This window comes from Sorex fumeus, unplaced genomic scaffold (genome assembly GCF_029834395.1).
Source record: "Sorex fumeus unplaced genomic scaffold, SorFum_2.1 ptg000098l, whole genome shotgun sequence".
Classification (NCBI taxonomy): domain Eukaryota; kingdom Metazoa; phylum Chordata; class Mammalia; order Eulipotyphla; family Soricidae; genus Sorex; species Sorex fumeus.
Genome location: NW_026606155.1, coordinates 62,379,491 through 62,401,319, shown reverse-complemented (window position 1 = coordinate 62,401,319; position 21,829 = coordinate 62,379,491). Strand labels below are relative to the sequence as shown.

General features: G+C 38.8%; 1 protein-coding gene across 2 annotated transcripts in view; it reads left to right on the top strand.

The window, feature by feature from the left end:
• The window catches only part of AKAP6 (A-kinase anchoring protein 6), a 562,035-nt gene that overhangs the window by 504,549 nt on the left and 35,657 nt on the right, over positions 1-21,829 (top strand). For both annotated transcript variants that reach the window (XM_056134199.1, XM_056134200.1), the window contains exon 12: positions 5,152-5,367. In XM_056134199.1, the coding sequence (XP_055990174.1) occupies positions 5,152-5,367 (216 nt within the window). The remainder of the gene's footprint in view (positions 1-5,151; positions 5,368-21,829) is intronic.

Genomic DNA, 21,829 nt, shown 5'->3' with positions numbered 1-21,829 from the left:
GTTTAAGAAGAGAACTCCCAGAACGACCACCAACTGGGAGCTCTTTGGCACTATTGCTGCAACATGGGAAGATGCCATTGTTGACAACATTGACGAGGAATATGATCAACTGGTTCAGCACCTCGATGATTGTGTGAGGAACACCAAGAGAGAGATAGCCACAAAAAAGCCTGTCTTCGAAAACTCTCAAGCTAATTTACCAACGTGGCTTGGCGCATGCCTCAAGCAACCACAAGCAAATTTCCAACCTTGCAAAGCAGTGCAGAGATGTGATGAAGGAAGACCTCAAAGAGTGAAGAGCAAAAGCCAGGAAAAGCATTCGCAATGCCTGCCTGTCCTTCGCCAACTACAAGACCAAGATGACTGCCCTCTGACCTCCTGATGGATCTATCACATCTTCCAGAAGGGCAATGGAGAGGATTATCCATGACTTCTACTCATATCTCTTCGATAGCCGTATCCACCTGCCCACATACCAAATTCCGCAGGATGGATATGTCATTCCCAATGTTCTCCCTTCTGAAATCCGACACGCCATTTCGTTGGTAAAGAAAGGAACAGCACCCGGCCCAGACAAGGTCAGACCTGAACACCTGAAGAACCTGCCGTCAGTACTCATCAATACGCTGGCTCAGCTCTTCACATGCTACCTGTCTGAATGCAAGGTTCCGTCCCAATGGAAAACCAGCAGGACTGTACTACTTTACAAGAAGGGAGACATACACGACATTGGCAACTATCGCCCAATCTGCCTATTGTCTGTCATCTACAAGCTGTTCACTCGAGTCTTCCTGAATAGGATTGGCAGAACACTAGATGAATGACAACCATGCGAGCAAGCCAGGTTCCAAAAAGGATTCAGCACCATCAACCATATTCACACAGTAACCAAGCTTTTTGATGACTAAAATAATTAATCACCCATGAATATGTGATCCCTGGACTCTTGGCTATAAATATGACTTTAGAATCAGAAGTTATAATTTATACTTTTTAAAAAAATCATTGATTCAGTTTGATAAATTCTCTTTTCTAAGTTTCTCTGTTTCCTGTGATTCTCAATGTTGTCACACAGAAGTCACACTCAATAGATATTGTTAAGCATTTGATGTATCTAGAAGGTAGAATCATGTTTGGCTTTATAAATAGAATTGCTCCATAGTTTTATTCTAGATTTAACAGATTATAACTGATTTGAAAGATCACAAGGGATTTGACAGACCATCTAAAGTCTTATACTTTGTTCATTAAACTACTAAATGATGTTTCATGTATCTGATGAATAAATTATGAAAGATATAGAGGCAAGTTGTTTTGGGTTTTCTTTTACTTTCTCTTTTGTAACACAGTGGTTTTGTTATTTATTTGGGGGATTATAAGCTGCACCTAGGTGTGCTTAAGGGTGCATCCTGGCTATGTTCTTAGGGTGTGGTTCCTGAAAGTTCTTCAAAGACTATGCAAGGATTGGAATCTGGTTAGCCACTTTTGCAAACCAAGTAACTTACCCCATGTATTGTCTCTCTAGTACCTGTTTTTGTTATTTATTAAATATTTATTTTATCCTGATCTCTTTTCTGATTTGGTGCTCCAGGTATCACTCAGGTATCCTAGAGTAAAAATTTTTAAATATGTTATGGCTATATGTTGCATATCACACACAATTTGTACACACATACATATGTTTAATATATGATGGAGAACAAAGTTCTAGTATTTAATAATAATTCAGTGGTGTTAAATTGAAGACCATTTCAAAAGTAGCGTTACAACATATTTGACTTGATAATGAAAAGCATCTCAAACTTTATCTTTGTTTCCAGATACTTTTCACTCTTTCTACTTTGCATACGAACACTCTCATTGTTTCAAACTACTTGTTCTGGGCTTCCTATTCTTATCATCATATCTACACCAACTGGTAGTATTTAATTCACATTGTTCCCTGGAGAAAATTTCACAGCACTCCACTAATAGCTTGTGTAAACCTCTGATATTACCTTCACCTTTGCATTATTCTTGGTACTGTGCATTGTGCTCTATCTAGGCCACCTCCAACAACTCTCAGCTCTTTGAGAGCAGAAGCAGTAATTTGTTCTTATTGAAGCCTCCATGGCTAAAGCAGAGTCCAGCAGATGAAAGGAGAAATACAGTTTTAGGAAGTCTTGGGAGACAGGGATAAGTTTGTCTTATCTCTGTGCTTTGCTTAGATTGCTTAGCTTGGGTTTCTGTTTAAAAGTACTTTCCTTTGAAAATGTACTCCATAAATAGTCATAATAATCATTTGTTCCTGTGAGTTATATTTAACATTTCTCTATGCATAGTTTATCATAGAAATAATGTAAACTACCAATTCTAAGAAACATTGCCTGCAAAAGCTGTGATTTTATTTAGTATGTGTTTGTGATTATAAATAAATATGTATATTTTAATGGTTGTTATGGAAACCCATTTAGATAGAAGAGTGTTATTTTATCAATTATTTCTCCTAGATATAAAAATGTACTAAAAATATGTTGATCACATAAAATTCCCAGTTTCTTCCTTCTTTTTTCAAAGTAATGTTATCTCCCAAGTATGCATATAAGATAAATTATTAATCTAGAATGTGGACTCTGTTCTTGGATATTTAAAGTGAGAAATAAAGAAGATTTGTGAAGATAAAAAATAATATATTGAGTGTCAATGTCAGTAGTAAGTGCTTTCACAAGTTTTTGTATTTTTTTCTTATATTGTTATTGTTGTTCTGGTGCCAGAAATTGAACCAGGTCCTCACACATGCAAAGCATGTGCTCTACATTGGAAGTTAGTTAGTTTTCAGGCACTTGAACTTTTTTTCATTAAGATGTCAACTTGGAACCATCCAGATAAATAATGGATATTCTTTATACTTTTTAAGAAGTACAGTCTTTAAACGTATTTCTCCTACCAACCTCATGTGTCCTGTTTCAGAACTTTAAAAACTCCTGTGAGATGAATGAAATCATTTAAACTACTTTGCAAATGTTGCCTAATGTGGCTATGCTAACTTCAGATACAGCTTTAGTGCCATCCATGGCAGGTTTCCACTTGGCTAAGAAACACTGGAACTTTTTGTTAGCTTGAGGAATGCAGTTACTATTCCAGTCAACTTCAAAGAGACTTGTGAAATCCAGTTTGTAGCATGGAAACATCTCTTTAGATTTTTCCAGCCCCTCCCCCCTTTTGATGTTTATTCTACATTTACTCCTTCCCTTCCCTTTGTCATTACTGCAATGACCAAGTGTCACTCACGCTTGAATGTGTGTACAGATATAGCCCACTTTATTGTGGCACTGGGATCCCAGTGGTTGCTGGGATTGTACTTGGAGCATTGCATGGTACGAGGGATAAGACTCTGAGCCTCAAGCCTGTAAGGCATGTGACTTGCCACTGAGTCTGATTCTGGTCTCTCTTTAGCCTTTATTGTTAATAAATTAACAACAGCAACAACAAAAATCCTCAGTACTCATTTGAATTAGTTTAATGGCTTGTGTTATCATCTTCAATCTTTTAATATTGGTTAAAATAGAAATGACAAGTATTAAGTAGCTTGATGGAGGGATTTACCCCAAAATTGTTCTAAGTTAGAGAATAAATTAAAGTATGTATAGTGAAGGCATGAGACTGAGAATGTATGTGGGTGAAGCACTACTAGTAGGATTGGAAGGTGCAATGTCTGTTACTTTAGTAGAACCTCAGGTTTTAGCTATGAGTGTTTAGGAATTTCTCCCCATTCAGTATTAAACTAATAAATAGCACCAGTAAAGAAATTTGTCAGACCTCATGGTATTATCAGGAGTTGTACAGGAAAATAGTAATGAACCCTAGGAAAATAAATAAGGGTAAGTTCAGGAAACATAACTAAAATTGCTGCACTGCTATAAATTGAATAATAAAATTCCTAGTCATATTTTGCTATAAATAGAGATTTGGGGATTTGTCATTCACCTTACTTAAAATTCAGAAATATTAAAGGCACAAGGTTCTCTCATTATAGAAATAATAGAATTCCAGCTATTACTGAGTTAGGGTCATTTAAATGGCTAGAGCATGCATTCTATTAGTAAGTGGAACATCTGTAGGAAATGTCCACCTGCTGATCTACTACCACTCTGCGAACATTTCAATGAATTGCACTTAATCATTTTAAGACTTTTTCTAATGAAGCCTTATCTAGATTAACATTTTAAGCACAAATACTTTTAGGCATTAAAACTCTCTCACTAAATGAAATTGCATTGTCTTGTTTACCCTTGTTGATTAATAAGCAATCTGTTAACTGTTAGAACACTCCAATTGTGGCAGTAGAAAGAGATTAGTAATTCAGTGATGTTTTTGGATATAATCATCATTTCTCCTGAAGGCTTTGAATTAGAATATCACTTATACACTAACCGTAGGCAAAGAAAAGATATAATATTTTTAGACATGTGTACTGACTATTTTGCTTGAATCATTCAGCTTAGGGTCACTGCAGTAATACAAATCCTTCTGGAGGAAAATGCTATTTTGATGCATGTATATCCTTCTTAAATATCGCAAATGTCTATTACAGGAAAAGTAAGCACCAGCAAATAGTGCAGTCATGATCTAGTCTTCATTTGGGTTTTCAAAACATTATTGCTTTGTTAATAAAGCTTCGGAGGAGAAATGTTGCATGTCCTCTTTTTTCAAATAATAGTTGTTACATATCAGAACTCTAATTTAGTCTCAATCAGTCAAAAACCAAACTCTTTGGCCCTACAAAATCCCATAGTACATTTGAAAAAACTCCATTTTCTTTTGCATATTTCTGTCATGTTTCCTGTGACCTTGAATCAAAGCATGTCAATCTGTTTGTTAGACCCTTATATGTCCTAAGGGATTTGTTTCATCAAAGTATAAGTTACTCACCACCTATATTTCAGGGTGAAATCCAACATTTTTAACAGAAAAGTCAATGGATAACGGAAGTGGAATGGTGTAGAGCTGAATTCTTTGGCCTTAGTTGGATATTTCTAGAAGGGGACCATTCTTAGGAAATCCCAGAACCCTTCCTGGTGTACTTTGTTTGAAGTTGCTGTTAAGAGGGTATCTCATAAGTTTTAAGGAACTCTGAGAACTCATGTTGTTTCCTCACTCTCTGCCTTTCAGTCCCTCTGTTGTGAGATCAAGCAGCGGCGGCGTGGCGTGGCCTCTATCCTACGATTATGTCAGCATCTTCTGGATGACCGGGAGACCTGCCATCTGAACGCAGACCACCAGCCCATGCAGCTGATCATTGTCAACCTGGAAAGAAGATGGGAAGCCATTGTCATGCAAGCAGTTCAGTGGCAAACGCGGTTACAGAAGAAGATAGGAAAGGAGGCTGTGAGTGATGGTTGCTTTTGACTTTTTTCCCTTGGCATAATGATCTCTCGTTTTTCTCAGAAAAAAAAATAATAACTTCTTTCAGTGCTTTGAAATATGCTCATTATAAGTACTTTTCTAACTAAAGGCATAGCTATCTTCAACCACTAAATGAAATTCCATTTGTCATTACACAAAGATTTATTTGCCTACTTATAAGATGCATTTTTATTCTATGCCATTCTTTAAAAAAATCACATGAAGATTTTGCTTAACCTTACCAATGAAACCATTAATTCTCTCAACTTTATCCAATGCTGTTTATTAATAATTCCATAAAGATATTGCTAGAAGGTGGCTTTCCACTCTCAGAGCATATGGAGTTATGTGGAGTTATATGTACACTCAGCAGGTAATGCAGTGAAAATTCTTTGCCTTTTTATTACATGGTATATCTCAACACTATCCATTTGTTCAACAGTCTCCAGTGGTCTTTCTCAAAGCTTTTGTAAAATTGCCTATCTGAGAACTGGCATTTTTTCCTTTAGAGGTTTAAGACAACATTCGAGATAAAGATAGTTTTAAGTTAAGCTTTCTCCTCTGTCTCTCCTATCTCGCTCTGTCTCTCTCTATCTCTATCTCTCTCTGTCTCTCTCCCTCTCCTTTTAGACATTGTGGTTTGCAATATTGATACTGAAAGGTTATCAGGAATACCCCTTTACCAACTTTTAACACTCATGATCATTTCCAGCTATTATTGTCATACTAGTCTCCGAAAGAATAAGAGTTGTTTTCTTATAATATAGAATATACGCTTGCTCAGGAAGTCTTTGTAGCCTCAAGGAAGTTCGTAATAAAAAGATTGCATAACCGAACAACCTTAAGTCAGTGTCTGTAAGTTGAAGGTCAAATTCTCATGGTTAGACTTACATAAATAAAACACATACATACATACATACATATATTCATACAAAGGAAAGTTTGCCTATGTTCATAGTTCATTTCATGTTTTTAAAATTCAATATTCAAATTTGAAGAAATCAACTGTAACAAACTTGCTACCAAATAATAAGACTTCTATAAATTCTAATACTAACAAACCCTTGGAATTTGCTATCTGGTGAATTTGGTATTGGGGACTGGAATTGAAAGAGACAGTGACTCAGTAATTCTTTGCTCTTTTTACTTCTGTAGCTATGGTGAGCCTAAGGGATGAATTCTATCCTCAACAATTCAATTTAATTGTTTTGAGCTAAAGTTGTTAAATTTCTTAAGCCTTCCAAGTTCTTACCAGTAATCAGAGTTTACATAATTAGATGTCTTTTCTCAGAATGACCTGTTTGTTGTGAAGTTATTTAGCTAGAATGTTTTCTTTCCTTGTTGTTTTTTTTGGGGGGGGAGGGGCAGTGTTTCAAAAAGTAAATGAGGTTATTTTTTATACTTTAATATAAAGAATTTTGCATAAAACCACTGCATTCAGAAAAGCTGTGATATTTTGTAAATATTCATGTTGCTTTGAAGGTAACAAACTTGTGTTTCTTCAGATTTTGAAATAATACGTGATGGCTATTGGACTAGATCTCTGTTTACTACAGTAGTATATATAGATGTTTAGATCTTATTTCTGCGGAATAAGTGAATATCAGCTTTGAGAAATCCTGGTAGCTTCTTAGAGATTTTAGTTTCTCTATTATAGATAGAGAAAAATATTCCCTTCTCTTAAAGTTAACTCCTGCATTTTTTGATATGTAGCCAATCAGGGTAGCAAATAAACTCAAAGTGCAAACCAAGATCAAAACCACTGCAAAGGATAGGACAGAGTAGCATACATGTCAGTAAAATAATAAAATTAGTGTACCTCATTCAGTTGAAAATTTTTGCTTCTGTTTTGCACCGAGTTTTCAAGTTGCTTTGATGTGCATACAAGTATTTTACCATTATGGAAAGCTGCTTTTATAGAGAATCAAGCACCTCTATGTGGTCTCCTTGATTATTTATCAGCATGGCAGATCCTGGCAAGCTCCCCATGGTGTATTCGATATGCCAAAAACAGTAACAAGTCTCACAATGGAGACGTTACTGGTGCCCGCTTGAGCAAACCGATGAACAACAGGAGGACGGTGCTACAGTGCTACAGTCTACCTATCCCTTTTCCCTGCACACGGGGACTTTTGCTCTTTCTTGAGGATCTTGCATATTGTAAGTGTTTGGTAGACATTTGTTAAGTGAATTACATCATTATTTTGTTGAATAAATTCTGTTTCATTTTGTCATTGCACTTGGAGTTACTATGCACTATAGCACTGTCCTCCCATTGTTCATTGGTTTGCTCTAGTGGGCACCTGTAACGACTCCATTGTGAGAACTTGTTGTTACTGTTTTTGGCATATCAGATACGCCACAGGGAGCTTGCCAGATTCTGCCATGCAGGTGGGATACTCTCGGTAGCTTGCAGAACTCTCTGAGAGGGATGGAGGAATCGAACCCAGGTCAGCTGTGTGCAAGTCAAACACCCTACCTGCTGTGCTGTCACTCTAGCCCGGAATTATTATATCTGAATTAATTTTCACTGTTGAAATTCTCTCATAGTGACATTGAATATTATTATTCCTATAATAATATTTTACCTTTAGGGCCTAGAGTACAGCTGGTAAAGCATTTGTCTTGCTTGCAGCCAACCTGGGTTCCATCCCTGGCAGCCCCATATGATCCTGTGAGCCTGCCAGCAGTGATCCCTACATGTAGAGCCAGGAATAAGCCCTGAACACTGCCAGGTATGCCACCCTCAAAATAAAACAAGAATCTTTATAAAATCACCAATAAGTAATGTTTTCAAATTCTGTAACAAGAAACAAAGTACCCCTTAGTAAACTTTTTCCTTTAAAAGTTATCTGAAGGTAGTTCTAACACAAGGCATTGAATAAAGTATTTCTAAAAATGCAGATTTGGTTCTGACATTTGGAATTAGGCTCTGATTCTGTATCTGTGTTACAGGATTTTCTTCCTCACTTTGGAAGTAGCAAGAGATGTTACCTAATTATCCATTTGCATTTGTTCAATTTGTATCTCTTTGGGTGATGATTTAATTATGGTTGGTTCTCTCCACTGGTCTGGAGAGCAGCCACACAGCCATTTTTTGCTTCTATTAGAGGTCATCATATGTGATTTCTAAAAGCAGTAGACTAAGCTCCACATAAAACTCTCTTGAACTTTCCCTTGAATCCAAGACAAAAATAAATGAAACAATAGCTTGATGGTCAATGTATTCAAGATGTTATATTTAAAAGTGCTCCAAAAGTGTTGCATTGCAACCATTTAAGATATTATTTTCTGATCATAAATCCTTTCTTTTTGAACTGTTCTGTATTATTCTGTTTTGACATCTGCAGGGTAATGAACTCTTCCTTCTTTAAAATATTCCAGTTGAATTTAGACAAACATGAAAAACAAAAATGATTTTTATTTTTTATAAATTAGAAAATGTGATTATGATGGGCTGAAGTGATAGCACAGCGGGTAGGGCATTTGCCTTGCATGCTGCCAACATGGTCGACCCGAGTTCAATTCCTCTACCCCTCTCGGAGAGCCCAGCAAGCTACTGAGAGTATCTTGCCCTCACAGCAAAGCCTGGCGAGCTACCTATGGTGTATTCAATATGCCAAACACAGTAACAAGTCTCACAGTGTTATTGGGCCCGCTCGAGCAAATTGATGAACAACGGGAGGACAGTGACAGTGATTACGATGTGTGTATGTGTGTGTGTGTGTGAACATGGAGTGTGTCTGTGATAAAGAAAATCTGGATAAGAGAAAGAACACATGGAGGGTGCGGGATCCCGGAGGAAAAAAAAAAAGAAAAAACAGGTTCCAAAAAGAGCCAAGTTCACCCGCAAGTTCCAGATGGAGTAGGCGCCGCATCTCGCCTCCCCCAGATGGAACCCCGGTGACCAGAAGCCTCTACAAACACAGCTCGAGTATGCGGGAACGAGGACTTTTTCTCAAATCTGCCGAACTACACCTCCCAGGTAACCTCTGATTCCGGAAGTCATGCCCACAGCCCGCCCCCCAGCGCCATCTTTGAAGCCTTAAGCATAAGAGAAAGAACACATGGAGGGTGCGGGATCCCGGAGGAAAAAAAAAAAGAAAAAACAGGTTCCAAAAAGAGCCAAATTCACCCGCAAGTTCCAGATGGAGTAGGCGCCGCATCTCGCCTCCCCCAGATGGAACCCCGGTGACCAGAAGCCTCTACAAACACAGCTCGAGTATGCGGGAACGAGGACTTTTTCTCAAAACCGCGCGGCTGCTTACGCGGCCGCGCGACATCTCTCTATATACAAAGTGATCAATGAGAAGTAAACCACCCAATCTTTCTCCCTGAAAGTCAGAGTTAAGTTTGGAGCACGGCCACAGCCCCAGAAACACAAGGACTTAATGCAGAACCCAGCAGCTTAGAGCAGAAAAGTGAAAGGACTATGCGTTAATCCAGGCCATCAAGTCTGCCGGAGGGGAAAGGGTGTTGCCCCATTCGCCCTCTCTTCTCTGGAAAGAAGGATGGCGGCCGCATGGGAGCCTTGTGGACAGCAGGTATGAGCCGGGGGTGTGGGGGCGACTAAAACCTCATGGGAAGGGGGGCGTTCCGGTCCGTCCTTCACGCCCTACCGAGGTCACCAGTTGCCCCCCACGAGCGGCTCTCCAGCACGGCCACAGCCCCAGAAGCACAAGGGCTTAATGCAGAACCCAGCAGCTTGGAGCAGAAAAGTGAAAGGACTATGCGTTAATCCAGGCAATCATTTCTGCCCAGAGGGGAAAGGGTGTTGCTCCCTTCCGCCCTCCTCCCTCTGGAAAGAAAGATGGCGGCCACATGGGAGCCTTGTGGACAGCAGGTATGAGCCGGGGGTGTGGGGGCGACTAAAACCTCATGGGAAGGGGGGCGTTCCGGTCCGTCCTTCACACCCTACCGAGGTCACCAGTCACCCCCCACGAGCGGCTCTCCAGCACAGCCACGGCCCCAGAAGCACAAGGACTTAATGCAGAACCCAGCAGCTTGGAGCAGAAAAGTGAACGGACTATGCATTGACCCAGGCCATCAAGTCTGCCGGAGGGGAAAGGGTGTTGCCCCATTCGCCCTCTCCTCTCTGGAAAGAAAGATGGCGGCCACATGGGAGCCTTGTGGACAGCAGGTATGAGCCGGGGGTGTGGGGGCGACTAAAACCTCATGGGAAGGGGGGCGTTCCTGTCCGTCCTTCACGCCCTACCGAGGTCACCAGTTGCCCCCCACGAGCGGCTCTCCAGCACGGCCACAGCCCCAGAAGCACAAGGGCTTAATGCAGAACCCAGCAGCTTGGAGCAGAAAAGTGAAAGGACTATGCGTTAATCCAGGCAATCATTTCTGCCCAGAGGGGAAAGGGTGTTGCTCCCTTCCGCCCTCCTCCCTCTGGAAAGAAAGATGGCGGCCACATGGGAGCCTTGTGGACAGCAGGTATGAGCCGGGGGAGTGGGGGCGACTAAAACCTCATGGGTCGGGGGGCGTTCCGGTCCGTCCTTCACGCCCTACCGAGGTCACCAGTTGCCCCCCACGAGCGGCTCTCCAGCACGGCCATGGCCCCAGAAGCACAAGGACTTAATGCAGAACCCAGCAGCTTGGAGCAGAAAAGTGAACGGACTATGCATTGATCCAGCCCATCAAGTCTGCCGGAGGGGAAAGGGTGTTGCCCCATTCGCCCTCTCCTCTCTGGAAAGAAAGATGGCGGCCACATGGGAGCCTTGTGGACAGCAGGTATGAGCCGGGAGTGTGGGGGCGACTAAAACCTCATGGGAAGGGGGACGTTTCGCTCCGCCCTTCACGCCCTACCGAGGCCACCAGTTGCCCCCCACGAGCGGCTCTCCAGCACGGCCACGACTCCAGAACACAGAAACCAATTTCTTAACTATCTGACTTTCAGTAGAAATACTTCCAGGGTCAATAAGTAAAATAGCAGAAATCCAAAACCAACATTTAATTCTTGAACCCAGCTGGAGAAAGCAAATCACTTCACAATGCTTTTTCAGCATGTCTGATTTGGGGGGGGGGGGGTAAACTCTAAATAATAGTGGTGAATCTTTTATTGAAACAATCTAATCAAAGCGGATAGAGTGTTAACTAGAATTCATCTGCCTCACAGGGACGGGGAGGGGTGGGGGGTGGGGTTTTATTGGGGTTCTTCATGGGAAAAAATAAGTATTGGTAAAGGGAAATGTGTTTGATATTTGCATGACTGAGACATAAACCTGAAAGCTTTGTAACCTTTCCCACAGTGATTCAATAAATAAATAAAAAAAAAAAAAAGAAAATCTGGTGAAGACACAGCAATCATTCTTAGAAAAGAAACCTGGTTTGACAAAGTGTCAAAATATTTTTATTGGCAAAGTCTCAAAATGGTGTCATATTCACTCCTAGATTTTTGCTAAGAAATGTGCAGAAGTCATACATAGTGGAAGAGAATAAATAGGTATAGGGAGATAATATCAATGATATGGAAAAAATGGATGTAGGGAGGCAAAACAAATGCATATTATGGATATGATTTACTTCCCATAAATATTAGTAGATGGAAACACAAATGCTATAAGCATAGCAGAGTATTCTTGTCTATGTGTTTGTTTAGGGGACTCTTCAAAGTACTGTTATACTCATGGTATATATCTGTAAAGTCTTAACAGCAACTCTGCCAAGACTCCTTGGAAACCCAGAACTTTCTATGAAGAAAAAAAAATTCATGCTTTTTTTCCTAACCCAGTTTCCTCACATAACTTATTTCATAAGGCTTCTGACATGTCCCATCACTAACTTCTTAGTAGGAGTAGTTATCAATATAGCACATAAATGATTTTGTTTTCAAAAGAAATGTTTTAGCACCTTCTTAAAGAAGACATTGATATTGTCAATAGGTACATGAAAAAATGCTCCCAGTTAATTTATCATCAGGGGAATGCAAATCAAAGTCACAACAAGATATCACCTCACATCAGCATACACACAAAAAAATAAACCAATACTGACACAGATGTCAGGCAAAAGGAACTCTTATCCTTGAGGAAATGCTAACAGGTTCACCTCTTTGGAAACAATATAGATACTTCTCAGAAAACTTGTGGAGCTTTCATCTGACCCAGAAATTTTCACTTTTTGGTGTCTGCCTCAAGGGCACCAAAAATCTATTCCAAAAAGACCTCTGTACTCTTATATTCAATGCAGAACTATTCACAATAGCTGTTATGTGTAAACAACCCAAGTATCTAAGAAGAGATGACTGGATAAAGAAACTATGGCATACACACCTGGTTTAAGCAAAGAAAAATTTTAGACTAGGTTAATGGATCTTCAGAGTATTGTGCTAAGGGAAGTTAATCATAAGGAGAGGGATACAGAATAATCTCTATCATATGTGGGATATAAACACACCAGCGGAATAGCAAATGGCCAGCAGGAACAGAATCTGAGAACTGATCTATAGAAATAAGCTTGGGGGCAGGGGCAGGCAATGAAGATTTGGGTGGGATCACTGAAATTAAGGGAATTGGACATTCTAGTGGAGGGTATGGTGTTGGAATGTTGCATGCATGAAACCATGTCATGAACAATATTTTAAGTCACCTTGATTAAAATAAAACTTAAGCAAACAAATAACATAAATGTTTAAGACAGAAATCTGGATTCCCCCCTCTGAAACACTTATTTCAGTAAGGTGAGCCTTCAAATCCTCTGTAAATTTGGGATTTTATATTTTTATTCTTTACAAACATATTCCCCCCCACCCTTTTTCCTGCCACTCCAGAGATCTACTATTGAAAATAGAATTTGTGTTCAGAAAAACCCCTGCACTTTTATTGGCCTTGAAAGTATGCAACACATCTAACCACATAATTGAAAATAATAAGGCCACAATAAATGGGATGGCCCCAGGGTAAAACACCCAAGGGATTAAATTGGTGTCACTTTGCATCAATGTCCATGCATCATGGTAATTGAGGTAACATAACCAATTACCACATTTTAATTAGAGTTCTAAGAACTTGAGAAAATTTGCAATGAGACAGCTTATTTTATAAAAAAGAAAAGATAATCTGAAAGAAAGAGGGGGAAAAAACCACACTTTACCCAAACTTCTCTCTCACAAACAGGGGCAACAGAAAACATTTATTTATAAAGATTATGCTTCTCTATCTTATTATCTGATGGCTCAATTTGATGAACTAAGTATTTTATTTAACATTCTGTTTACTAGCTAAAGTAATAGATTATTACTTTCTGACTGATGATTTTAGAAATTTATGACCAATGAAATTTTCAAGTATGTGGCCTCATCTCCCACTTAAATGTTTCCCATCATCCTAACATGGGCATTTATTTTATGTTTTAAGTCAGTATCTGAATACAGTGACACATTATTAAATTACATATCTCTTTGGCTCTGGTTGCTAAACAAAAATAGACCTAAATTTCACCCCCTTCAAAAAATTAAAAGCAGAAAGAATTACTGCATTTAGAAAATAATTTTGATTCATGGCAATTATTTTTATAAGGCTAGAGTTTAAGTGAAAAACCTCCTGTAAAATTTTAGTGCTGCTACATAATCAAGTAATTATGTAATTACTTGTACTTAATTACTTACAAGAGAGATGGTTGTTAAAAAAATCTTTATACATGTCAAAAGCAGCTTTCTTCTTTAGAGCATTTCTAGCCGAGCTTCAATACCCAAAAGGTCTTTTAAAACTAATCTCATAAATTCATTTTCTTTTATAAATCCTATCATTTTACTTCAGATATATTAAAGTGCGTTACATATAGTTCTGTATGTCCTCCTTCCTGTCTATGCTTAAGAGCCAAAGAAGAAAGGGAGAAAGGAAGGGAGGGAGGGAGGGAGGGAGGGAGGAAGGAAGGAAGGAAGGAAGGAAGGAAGGAAGGAAGGAAGGAAGGAAGGAAGGGGAAGGGAGGGAGGGAGGGAGGGGAAGGAAGGAAATTTAAAATTGAACTTTAAGGATTTGATGTTAAATATAAGACCTGTGTCTTTACAGTGAAGATTTCCAGGATTGGCAAGTATTGGTCCAAGACTGAAGCATGTGCTTTGCATGCTGGAGCCCCAAGTTCCATTCTCAGCATGACATGATTGTCTAAGCATAGAGCCAGGAGTAACTACCAAGTACTGCTAGGTGTGACGTCCAAACCAAAGAATATTAAAAGCAAAATTAAATACAGTATATCCACAGAGTAGATTTTTAAGGGAAATTAAGGAATTTTCCTTCCTTTATATTGCAGTAAAGTTGCTAAGAGTTTGGGTCACACTCTTCCACTTAGAAAGTATGTGATACTGGTAAATTATTTAACTTTCCTGTACCTCAGTTTCCTCATCAGTAAGACATAGATAGCAGTCATACCTACTTCACAATATGAGAGGCTTAAATGATTAATAAGTATAAAATTTTGAACAACTACTACCACAATGTCAATAAATGTTAGTTGCTAAATTATTGATGAGTTATGTGAACCATTCTTTTTAATTACCTAGAAATGGCCACATTACCGGATATAATAGAAATTTAATATGGCTTTACTTATAAAATACACGAACAAATGACAAAAACTATTGTGAATACTTGAATGATAGATTCCATAATAGAGACAGTGGCCTATTCTTTTTTTTTCTTTTTTAAAAAAAATTTAATTTAATTTAATTTTTATTAGTGAGACACCATGAGGTATAGTTATAGACTTACAAATTTTTGTGCTTGGGTTTCAATTATACAATGATCAAATACCCATCCCTCCACCAGTACCCATTTCCCACCTCCACGGATCCCAGTATCCTTCCCACCCCCCTACCCTATCCACCCCATCCTACCCTGCCTCTGTGGCAGGACATTCCCTTTTGTTCTCTCTCTTTCCTATTTGGTGTTGTGGTTTGCAAAAGAGGCAATGGGTGGCAATCATGTTTGGTCTATAGTCTACTTTCAGCATGCTTCTCCCATCCTGGGAGGATCCTCCCAACACCCTTTATGTGGTGCTCCCTTTTCTATTTGAGCTCCCATTTCCCCTAGCATGTATGGCTGGCCTCCAAGGCATGGAGCAAAATTCCTGGTACTAATCTCGGCCATTCTTGGGTTTAGTCTCCTATTTTGTTACTTTATGTTCCCCAGATGAATGCAATCTTTCTATGTCTATCCCTCTCTTTCTGACTCATTTCGCTTAACATGATACTTTCCATGTAGTACCACTTGTATGTAAATTACATGACTTCGTCTTTTCTAACAGCTACATAGTACTCCATTGCGTAAATGTACCAAAGTGTCTTTAAGCAGTCATCTGTTCTTGTTTTTTCCAGATTCTGGCTATTGTAAAGAGTACTGCAATACTGCAGTGTACAAACAAGTGCAGATGTCACTTCGACTATACCTTTTTGCCTCTCTGGGGTATATTCCCAGGAGTGGTAGTGCTGGGTCAAATGAGAGCTCAATTTCTAATTTTTTGAGAATCGTCCATACTGTTTTCCAAAAGGGCTGAACCAGTCAGCATTCCCACCAGCAGTGAAGGAGGGTCCCTTTCTCGCCACATCCGTGCCAGAACTGGTTGATTTTGTTCTTGTGGTTGTGGGCCAGTCTCTGTGGTGTGAAATGATATCTCATTGTGGTTTTGATCTGATCTGCATCTCCCTGATGATTAATGATGTGGAGCATTTTCTCATGTGCCTTTTAGCCATTCGGATTTCTTCTTTGAGAAAGTTTCTGTTCATTTCATCGCCCCATTTTTTGATGGGGTTGGATGTTTTCTTCTTGTGGAGTTCACCCAGTACTTTGTATATCCTTGATATCAACCCCTTGTCGGATGTGTATTCAGCGAATATCCTTTCCCATTCTGTAGACTGTCTTTGTGTTTTGGTCACTGTTTCTTTGGAAGTGCAGAAGCTTCTTAGTTTAAGATAGTCCCATTTATCTATCTCTGTTTTCACTTGTTTGGCCAGTGGCGTGACATCTTTGAAGATACCATTAGCTTCAGTGTCATGTAGGGTTTTGCCAACTTTGTCTTCAGTGTACCTTATGGATACCGGTCTGATGTTGAGGTCTTTAATCCATTTTAATCTTACTTTTGTACTTGGTGTTATTGGACAGATCTGGGCCCACTTTTCTGCATGTAGCCATCCAGTTTTGCCAGCACAATTTGTTAAAGAGGCTTTCCCTGCTCCACTTCACTTTTCTTGCCCCCTTATCGAATATTAGGTGGTCATATGTTTGGGGGGAGATGTCAGTATATTCAACCCTGTTCCATTGGTCTACAGCTCTGCCCTTGTTCTAGTACCATGCTGTTTTAATTATTAATAGTTTGTAGTCGAGTTTGAAGTTAGGGAGGTTGATTCCTCCCATTTTCTTTTTCCCAAGAATTGCTTTAGCTATTCGTGAGGGCTTATTGTTCCATATGAATTTCAGGAGTGTTTGCTCCATTTCTTTGAAGAATGTCATTAGTATCCTAATAGGGATGGCGTTGAATTTGTACAGTGCTTTGGGAAGTATTGCCATTTTGACAATGTTAATTCTCCCGATCCCTGAATAGGGCATATTTTTCCATTTCCTCATGTCCTCTTTTACTTCCTGAAGTAGCATTTTGTAGTTTTCTTTGTACAGGTCCTTTACTTCCTTAGTTAAGTTGATTCCTAGGTACTTGATTTTCTGGGGCTTAGTTGTGAACAGGATTGTTTTCTTCATGTCACTTTCTTCTCTTTCACTATTTGCATATAGGAAAGACATGGACTTTTGGGTATTGATTTTATAGCCTGCAACTTTACTATACAAGTCTGACAATAGCCTATTCTTAACCTCCTTTCCAGCCAGAATTAGCTAAAGCTAAACCAGTTTAATTAATTCTGTACACCCTCTTCTAAGACCTGCTTGCTCTAGTGTATTTTCTCTACTCTATTTTCAATTTTATTTATTTCTGTGTTAATTTTTATTATTCTTATCTTGTGGTTTATAAAGTTTAAATCGCAATTTTTATGTTTCCCAGTTGGTGGTCTTAATAATTTTAGATACATGATTATACTTCTATAGATTTCCCTCTGGGCTGGAGTGATAGCACAGTGGTAGGGCATTTGCCTTGCATGCAGCTGGCCTGATGGAGCTTGGTTCGATTCCTCCACCCCTCTTGGAGAGCCCAGCAAGCTACCAAGAGTATCTCCCCCGCACGGCAAAGCCTGGCAAGCTACCCATGATGTATTTAATATGCCAAACACAGTAACAACAAGTCTCAAAATGGAGACGTTAATGGGCTCACTTGAACAAATCAATGAACAATGGGAGGACAGTGCTACAGTGCTACAGATTTCCCTCTAAACACTACTTATTTGCATCCCACAAATCTTGGTAATCATTATTTTCATCTTCATTTAGTTCAAAATATGTTAAAATTATTTTGGCACTTCTTAGGTGTTATTTAGAAATCTGCTGTGTAATTGTCAAATATTTGCAAGTTTTTCACCTATCTTTCTGTTATCAATTTATAGTTTAATTCCATTAAGGTCTGAGAGCACATGTTATATGATTTTTATTCTTTTAAGCTTGTTAAGGTATGATCTGTGCTCATACTGTAGCGTTTCTTGGTGAAGTTTCCATATAAGTTTGAGAATGCTGTTGTTTTACAAAATAGTCTATAAATGTTTGCTTATCCAATTGATTGATAGCAGTCTTCAGGTCACCTATATCTTACTACTTTCTAACCCATATTAAATACTAAAAGAGTAGAACTAAGATCAAAGTTTATCACCACTGGTTGAAATTCATCTATTATAATGGATTTTTCTCTCTATTCTATCTGGTTTTGCTTTGCTTTGCGTATTTTGATGTTTTGTTATTTTTTAAAATATATTTGTTTAGAATTGTTACATATTTGGAGAATTAAACTCTTCATTATTATGTTATATCTCTCCTGTTCTTGTTGTTATTTTGAAGCCACATCCAGTAGTTATCAGAGACTACTCTGGACTATTTGGAACTTCCATAAGTTCTGAAACTATGTTCTGCTGGTCATCTAACTGCCGTCTCCTGCTTGCAAAAGACACATTGATTAATGTTAGAACAGTAAAGCTTTTTCCATTTTTTTAACCTAGAGTTCTGTGGACAACATAGGGTTGGATCTTGCTCTTTCATAACTTTGAAAATTTCTCTCTTTATTACAATATTTATAATACCCACATTTAAAGTGTTTACAACTATAGTTGGTTTAACATCATTTTTGTGATATTTTCTATATTTCTTTATTATTTCCCCTCACTTTATTTGATTTTTATTCATTTTTAAGGTTATGTTTATATTTTTCTTCTTTTCTGAAACACACTACCTTTATTGAAACATATTGTTTGTCTTCAGATGTTTGTATTTTTCTTATTTTACTATCCGAGAATTGCAGATTTCTTTTATTCCCTCCAAGCAATTAAAAATAATTAAACCAATAATTGTCAGGAATCATGATAGAAAGATTGAAATAAAGGTTAAATCTCAGAATTAGCCTATGTTCAAATGCAGCAAAATTTTTTTATATAACCTATCTACCTAGGAAGTTGAAAATGTGATTCAAGTTGTATAGCCACTTGCCTTGAATGTGTGAGACCCTAAGCTGGATCTCAGCACAGCATGTCCCCTCTCAGAAGCATAATATATAGTCCTGGTGGGCCCCACATGCTACATTATTTGATCCCTATAATAATAAAAAGCTCTCTATAAATGAATATTTATAGATATATATAAAGAAACATTTATGTATATGCACATATCCATATATAGATATATGAACAAATATGTGTATGCACTTTGCTATTTCAGCATTTTTTTATTTCAATGGCAGTGTTTATTATTAATTTGTCTTAGCATTAAACATACCAATTATACTTCTTTCTAAAAATACATTAGAGGGTGTCCTAGAGCTCACAATATATATGTTACACTAATCTAACTCTGTCTTCAAATAGATTTTGCCTACATATACAGTTACACATACTTAGTGCAGATAAGTAGAAGCATATTATTCTAAAATTCCTTCCTTCCATTCCTTATAATATTGCTGTCATTCATTTCTAAAACTATTACTACTACTTTAAATAAATAGTATCTCTTAGATCAATGAAGAATAAGAACAATGAAATATTTTACTTTACCTTTATTCCTTCTCCAATACTTTTTCCTTCATACAGAGCCAAGTTTCTGATCTATGTAATTTTCTTTTTCCTGGAGAACTTCTTTTAACATTTCTAGCAGGACAGGTCAGCTTTCAGTGAATCCCCAGAGTTTGGTTGCTCAAATACCTTATGTTCCCAAATATTTCTCTGAATACTCATTCATAATACTCTCTCCTTTTTCTCTGTTTATTGTCTTAGCTATGTCTGTCCTCTGCATTCACTTTTCTTTTCATTCTGTTCTTTCTCACTAGGCAATCTAACCCACACCTTGTAACTTTAGTTTGTGCAGTATATTTCAATTGGCATCGTTGAAAGGCTCTTGGAAACTGCAACTTTAAATGAAACTGCATATAATGAAAGCAGGCTCTCAACATTTTATTCAGCTTCACTGGAATTGTTTTCTTCCCCACCATTATAACAAAATGATGCTAGTCCATTATCTGCTGTACTTCTCTGTGCTTCAGACACATAAACACTGTTCTACATTGCTAGTGAGATCTTCCCCATGGTTTTTCAGAGTGTCTAAAATCACTGTATCACTATCATCCTGTTGTTCGTCGATTTACTCAAGTGGGTGCCAGCAATGTCTCCATTCCTCCCAGCTCTGAGATTTTAGTAGCCTCTCCTCATCTTTCCGAATGACTGGAGACTCTTTCAGGATCACTGTTTTTGGCATATTGAATATGCCATTGGGGAGCTTGCCAGGCTCTGCCCATGAGTACGGGCTGGATACTCTCAGTAGCTTGCCAGGCTCTCCAAGAAGTATGTGTGTGTGTATGTGTGTGTGTGTGTGTGTGTGTGTGTGTGTGTGTGTATATATATATATATATATATATATATATATATATATATATTTAGTGGAGCACGAGCGCATGTGTTAGGACCCGAAAGATGGTGAACTATGCCTGGGCAGGGCGAAGCCACAGGAAACTCTGGTGGAGGTCCGTAGCTGTCCTGACGTGCAAATCGGTCGTCCCACCTGGGTATAGGGGCGAAAGACTAATCGAACCATCTAGTAGCTGGTTCCCTCCTAAGTTTCCCTCAGGATAGCTGGCGCTCTCGCACGACCACCCACGCAGTTTTATCCGGTAAAGCGAATGATTAGAGGTCTTGGGGCCGAAACGATCTCAACCTATTCTCATATATATAATGTATCTTATATATGGTATATACCTCATACATAATATTATGGGCTGGAGGAATAGCACAGCGGTAGGGTGTTTGCATTGCGTGCAGCTGGCCTGGCCGAGCCAGGTTCTATTCCTCCACCCCTCTTGGAGAGCCGGGCAAGCTACCGAGAGTATCTTGCCTGCACGGCAGAGCCTGGCAAGCTCCCCGTGGTGCATTTGATATGCCAAATACAGTAACAGCAAGTCTCACGATGGAGATGTTACTGGGCCCGCTTGAGCAAATCAATGAATGACAGGAGGATAGTGAAGTGCTATATAATGTTATATATAATATACATTATATATATATGTTTCTCTATGATTTACTGCCTACTGTCTGAATCCCATCAAATATAGTGTAGTAATTATGGAAAATGGATAGGAAGTGTCATATGATGTGTCAGAAAGCGACCTGGAGCATGGCAGTGGTTGGGTAGTGGAGGTCGGCTGCTGCGCCTGGGTCCCTTGGGATGGGGAGGGCTCTCACCTGTCCTACTCCGGGGTGCCCCAAGTGTAAACAACCTGGCATGGAGTCCCGTCTAAAATAATACTCCTAATTTTTCCTGTCAAATAGAACCTTATCCAGTATTCCAGATTTCTTTTTAAAGCATCATAATATCTTCAGTTGTGCACACCAATGACTATGAGTCAACTTTAGAACATCACTTGTTCTCAGTCCCTTTTACATCTCATCAGTTTCTGTTGGTTTTATTCACTAAAGAGCTCTGAAGTAGTTACAATCTTTGTATGCAACTGTGGTCCAAGATACTGCCTATCTCATGAAGTGTTTAGTTTATTATCTGGCACAGATAAAATGTTCCACGGGTATTTGTTGTTATATTCTTGATCTCACCTGAACCACAGCAGGAGGCTCTAACATGGCCTTCCCCATATCAACTTTCAACCTTTCCAGTGTATTCTCCACCCTGCTGCCATGTACAGTTTTTTTAAAACACTAACCTGATCATTTTGCCTTGGTTGGTCCTCTGATTCCCAGTCAGTAGGCTTTCTCTGAGAGCCAGACATGGATGCCTGCTCTCAGATCTTTAAACCAGCATGACCCCTTCTCGTATGAGTCTTATTCCTTTTGTCCTCACCCCCACCCACTTGGGAGTCTGCT